Source organism: Rhea pennata, chromosome 1 (genome assembly GCF_028389875.1).
Source record: "Rhea pennata isolate bPtePen1 chromosome 1, bPtePen1.pri, whole genome shotgun sequence".
Classification (NCBI taxonomy): Eukaryota; Metazoa; Chordata; class Aves; order Rheiformes; family Rheidae; genus Rhea; species Rhea pennata.
In genome coordinates, this window is record NC_084663.1 from 142644969 (window position 1) to 142650968 (window position 6000).

Below are 6000 nucleotides of genomic sequence, written 5' to 3' on the forward strand. Positions count from 1 at the left end.
CTCAAAGACTAGGGTTTACTTACTGGGTGGCCTTTGGAAAGAGAATAATGAAATGCATGCTGTTACAAGTGATACTTTGAATAATCTCATTTTACTTCACAAACTATGTGTTATGTGGTTTGTAGACACAAAGCCTGAAGTTTGTAGTAAGTGTTCAAATTATGATGATGTTAACCCAGTTTGGACCGTAGAGACATGGAGTTTGTGATGTGTGTTCAGACAGTGGTGTTAAACCCTGTAGTCGTTTCCAGGAGGCGACATACACTGTTACTGCGTTAATCTCTGTTGCCTCCTCTGCAGGAAGAAAAGGTAGAGTTTGTAACAGATTTTAAGACGGGAACTATGTGAAAAGTAGGTTTTATAAGGGATTTATATCCAGTCCAGTTCGTAAATATGTGTTTTGCAGAGGTGCGGAGTGGGATGCATTAGGCACAAACGTTAGCAGTGGGCCGCAGTGGCAACCTGTGTGGGAGAAGGCCAGGGATTGCCCTATCAGGCACAGCCAGATTCAGCCGGCTCCAAAACCAATATAAACAACCTGTCGCCCATCAAAACCTCAACCAGAGGAGCACACAGAGTACCCCATTCAAACATATTTAAGAAGCAGCAGCAGCCACTGGGGCAGGAGACAAGGGAGAAGACACTCTGGTAGGCACAGAAAGAGAAACTGCCGAGATGAGGTGGCTGGAGATGTGTTCTCGGAAGGAGAGGCTGAGGGACCGCAGCCCACAGGCAACCCATGATGGGGAAGGAACACTAAGAAGCAAGGAGCAGCACAGGGAAACCAGTAGAAAGCACAGAGGAGCAGCAGAAAGAAACCATTACACACCAACCCCAACCTCTCACAGGGCCTGTCACCTTGCTGAAGAAATCGGGACACATCTGAGTGCAACCAGCGGTGAAAATCAAGGAAGTGAGGTTAAGAAGAGAGGAAGGCGACAAGTATTTGGCTTAACAAGTGTTTGAGCCTGGGCAAGCGGGAGGCAAGGTGTTCACTTCTGACTGTTTGTTTCATCATTTATGTTTTCTCAATACCTGAACAGGGAATAGATAGTTGTGTTAGCTGGCAGTAAGTCTAATTAGAAGTTCCCCAAGCCAAGACTGTTTTTCTTGTGACACGCTCTCCACACACTCCTGCTGGGCCCTGAAGAGTAGGTTCCTGTGCCAGAGCATGGAAAAGCAGTATGACTAAAAAGATGCTCATGTCTGTCAAGATGATCTTAACTGATAAAGATTACTATTATAGCATTTTGCTAACACAACTGTCACTCGATGAAATATGAATTTACTGCAGTGAGAGGTTCAAGAAAGTCAAGAGTTAAAACAATTGCTTAGTGTGGGCAAACCTATCACAGTAATATCAGGAAAATACTGAAAGTGATTTTGGCTGGACAGTAGCCAGGCTTGGGCTTGGCTAAGTCATGCTTAACTCTTGCCAAGTTAAATCACTGCAACTACAGAAAGCTGTAGCAGTTTGTAGGAGTGATGTCATTTTGATCTAGCAGTGCTGTGGCCATTTTATATGAATAACACCACACAAAATCCCAACCATTTCAAACTAGAGGAAACAGAAGCACGGAACAACAAGTGCTGCATTTTTCAAGTTCATGCTGCCAAGTGGTGCCACTAGCACCACTACAAAAATGCTAAAAGAAAGCTGTTTCTGTTTTTAAAAAAACAGAATTAAAAGGCACACAACTCCACAACCTGCAAAGCAGAGACTGGTCTCCAGGAGCCCCTATTCTACCTCCCTATTCCAGCTAAAAGCTCTAACTGCTAGATTACAGACAGGCTGCTTTAATCATCTCTCATCTAACTAGTAATTTTTCTCAGTACTGACTTGCCTCAACAAGAAATTAGTGGCACAGGTGTTTCTTTCCCTTTGCTCATAGCCATGTAGAGTTACAATAGTTTTAGGAAGCAGGGATCTCCACCTTTAATTCACCTTAGGCTACAGAACTTACAACATAGATACCTCAGTTCCAAGGCAAGCATTTTTTTTCGCCTCCTAGTATTCAATACCACAACTATTTCTAGTGGAAACTATGTTTCCATCAAAAAGCTCTATTCGAGCCTTGCAGAGAATACTTGAAGTTTGTACACTTGAACCCAGAGTCTAGATGTACAGTGAACAGACACCTTTTTATGCCTTGATCTTTCTGCGATACAGAAGGGAAACTTTGAGCTTTGTGTCTATGTGCAAGCCATTTTTTGCTCATCATCATCACTGAATTCTCTCTTTTTTTTTTTTTCAGTTCTTCTGAAGTGCTGAACTGTTCTCACACACTGTACAGAAGACCTAGGACCTAGTATATTTGCTTTCATTCTGCCCTGAAAAAACAGATTCCTAAAAGTTAGATCCTGGGCAAAATTGGCGGTGTTGCAGATTTAAGGCAGCTGAGTCAGTCTGATGACTCACCACTGACCAGAGCAGGAAGTCTCCTTCTCTCTCTCTCTCCCCTCCGTGCCCCTCCTCCCCCAAAGTCTCATTTCCACTCCCAGATGTTCAGTCCTGCCACTCCCTTGTGCTGGCTCTGATGTCTGTCAGACACTGCAGAAGAGATTTAATGCACCAAATTAGTCATTTGCTGACTTAAGCTGAACCATCTGAGTACAGGATCTGGTGGGCAGCAGACCAAATACAGAAGGAGAGAAATAGGAAAATCCCACTTCTTAGCAGTGACAAGCTGTTAGACTAGCTCAAGCCACAATGTATAAACTCACAGCCTTTTTCTGGATTCAGCCTCATAGACACCTAAATTCCAGCTTAGGCTGACTTGCAGAGCTCATAGTTGGCAAATATTTAAATACCAGTTGTAACAGCAAAACTGCAAGCTCTTCTTTTAGGCAAGATCAAGCTCAAAATAACAAAGTTCACGATTGCTTAATAACACATTCAGATCCTCACGATATTCTGCATATCGTTTATAACCCTGACACAGTTTTAAAGTGCCTAAAAAAAAAAAAGTCACTCACAAGGCCACAGACACAAATGCTTTAACTGTGAGAGCCAGTAGTCCAAGTGAAACTGGACTGTTCAAGTCCAAACAGCCAACAGTCCAAACAGTTACACAACAGCTACAGAGTAAAATCCTTAATTTTTAGATGCAATGTTGTTAGTTTAGAATACAGACTGCCTACTAACAGTGGCATTTAAGCTTTTAGAGTATGTCATTCAGATTTTACCTATGTTTTAACTAAAGATTGCAGCAGCACAAATTTGAAACTGCCTTAAATTGCCCCACCCTCATCAGACTGACACTCTCAGCAGTTTTTGAATTCTTCATTTTGTTTAAAGAAAAGTGTTTTACTTAATTCATCTACTTAGTTCACATTATGGTCATTAACCACTACTCAGGTAAGTTAAATAGCTTTTTAAAAGTTATCTTTTAAAAATTTAGCATCCTTTCCTTCAGAAGTCTAAATACAAAGCTTGAAAGAAGACTTGGTACACTCTTCCTTCGATGAAGCAGAAACTGGACAAATGTTATTCACCTCAAAAATTTTAAGTAATACTTTTAGATAGCCTGATTTTGAGTGATCCCAAATACCTCCATATAACAGTCAGATATTATAGAATTATACTATTTTTCCAAGAGTTCAGACCGGTCAGCCTAGCAGCTAGGACTGCTATACAGCCATAGCAGGTAACTGAATTCAAACAGGCTTGAAGCCAAACTGCTTATCTGCTATTCTACGATATCTATACCTTCCAGTCAAAGCCAGGAACCAGTATTTTCTCCTTCTCTCCCACAGTGAAGAGACGCACAGCTTTAAGATATGAAAGGTTACTTTTGCAAAGTACTTGACAAAAAAGTTGTCTAGGCATAGCATTAAGCATACTTACTAACAGAAAAGAAAAAAGTATTTCTTAAAAATAAGAGAAAAGTTACATGAGAAGCAATAGTTTGCATTGCATATTGCAATTTAGAAGTCTGGCAATTAGCTTTGTCCTTGGGGGGAAAAAAAAAAGAAAAGAAAAAAGAAAGAAAGAAAGAAAGAAAGAAAAGGAAAAGGAAAATGCAGTTGTGGGAACTACTTTGCCTCCAAACAAGGAATCCCCCCCGCCCCCAGTGCACTTCCTTGCACTAAATACACATATGCTATTACATACACGCTGTTCTGATCAAAGCTGAAGAAAATTGACCCATAAACACACTGAAGCCTGGAGAAGCTCTCCGAAAACACGCGGAGTGTTTTACACTGGAGTTTTCCCGTGCTAAACGAGTAAGGCTGGCACGCGAAAGCGAACTTTCTGGTGACTAACGGCTGCCCTAAATTTATCATACCGCTGTTTTCTTTCCTAAAATGGAAGCTAAACCGAAGGCGAGCTCCCTGGCCGCGCCGAAACTCGCAGCTACCCTTCAAGAGGCACCACCCCGAGCCAAACGCCCCCAGCGCGGACGGTGTTAGCGAGGCGAGTTAACAGCGAAAGAACCGCACAGACGAAAAGCGGCGTCGCCAGCACGGAGGCGGCGGCGAGGTCGGGAACACGCAGCGGCTTAGCGAAAGCAAAGTGAAGAAGGGGCAGCGGGGCAGCACCGCGCCCGGCCCGCACCGCACCACGCCCGGCCCGGCCCGCACCGCACCGCACCGTCTTGGCCCAGGACACAGAGCAGCGAAAGCAGGAGAAGGAGCCCGCGGCGCAGCATGGCTGCGCGCTCCGCCGCCGTCTGCCCCGCTGCCCGCCGAGCCCAGCCGCGGGGGCGGGGGAGAGGGGCGGGAGGCGCCCGGCCCTCCCCGCCGCCGCCGCCCCGGGCGGGACCCGCCGCGCCGCGCCGCCTCCGGGGGCGCCGTCGGGGCGCGGCCGGGGCCGGGAGCCGCCGCGCCCGCGGCGGGCTGCCCCGCGGGGGCCGCGCTTCGAGCCCCCCCCGGCCCCGGGGCCGAGGGCGGGCGGCCGCCGGGGAGCCGCAGGCCCCGGGCGCTGCTGCCCGCAGCCGCCCTCTGCTCCCGGCGGAGTCTCGCCAGCCTGCCGAGGCACCTAGCGCGCTTTACCCCCGCCGCGCGCTTGCTTCCCCTCTGGTTGGAGCCATCGGTGAGGCAGCTTATTTCTGCATTCGCAAGGAATGCTGCGCTAGGCCCGCAGCCGAAGGGTGCGAGTGCAGCCCCCTGTGCACCATGGAGCAAGGGTGTTGGCAAATTTGCATGCTGCGGGAAGGCAGATGTTAAGCAGAGAGACCTGGTTTTGTAGGACTCCCTTTCTAACGGGAATTTCACATCCTGTATTGGATGCTTACTTTCATGGGAGTTGGTTCTTCATGCGCTGCAGCCCCATGCTGTTGGACTGCTGCTGGACTCTCTCCAGTAGCTCCATGTCTCTCTCGTACTGGGGAGCCCAAAACTGGACACAGTATTCGAGATGAGACCTCACCAGGGCTGAGTCGAGGGGCAGGATCACCTCCCTCGACCTGCTGGCAACAGTCTTCCTAATGCACCCCAGGATACAGTTGGCCTTCTTTGCCACAAGGGCACATTGCTGGCTCATATTCCTCTCTAGATGTAGGACCCTGCACTTGCCTTTGTTGAATTTCATGAGGTTCCTCTCTGCCCACTGGAATATGAGGAAAAACTTCTTTACCATGAGAGTGACGGAGCACTGGAACAAGTCACCCAGAGAGGCTGTGGAGTCTCTTTCTCTGGAAATATTCAAAACCCACCTGGATGCAACCCTGTCTAACATGCTCTAGGTGACCCTGCTTGAGCAGGGAGGTTGGACTAGATGATCTCCAGAGGTCCCTTCCAACCTCAACCATTCTGTGATTATTGACTGGATAATAAATACTTTAGTGGCACACAGTGTGTGATTTAGAAGCTAACTGAAGATTTGTTGCATCTTTTTAATCAAGGAGGTCCATAGCTCTGCTGTAGCATTTGTAGGATTTTGACACTTGAAGAAGTAGGAAGTCAATGGGTGAGTCACTGTCAGCAGTTCGTAAACTGATGGTGATATTTCTTCCTCCTCAGCAGTTCACAGCCAAATAATTATCAGGCCTAACTTTA

The 6000-nt window shown here is 46.9% G+C and overlaps 1 protein-coding gene across 2 annotated transcripts in view; it reads right to left on the reverse strand.

The window, feature by feature from the left end:
- CD99 (CD99 molecule (Xg blood group)) overlaps positions 1-4734 on the reverse strand; it is a 30714-nt gene extending 25980 nt beyond the window's left edge. The window contains exon 1 of one of the 2 annotated variants that reach the window (XM_062601446.1): positions 4595-4734. In XM_062601446.1, the coding sequence (XP_062457430.1) occupies positions 4595-4652 (58 nt within the window). In that variant the 5' untranslated portion in view covers positions 4653-4734. The remainder of the gene's footprint in view (positions 1-4594) is intronic. The other variant, XM_062601441.1, reaches the window with a different exon arrangement.
- Positions 4735-6000: the final 1266 nt, after the last annotated feature.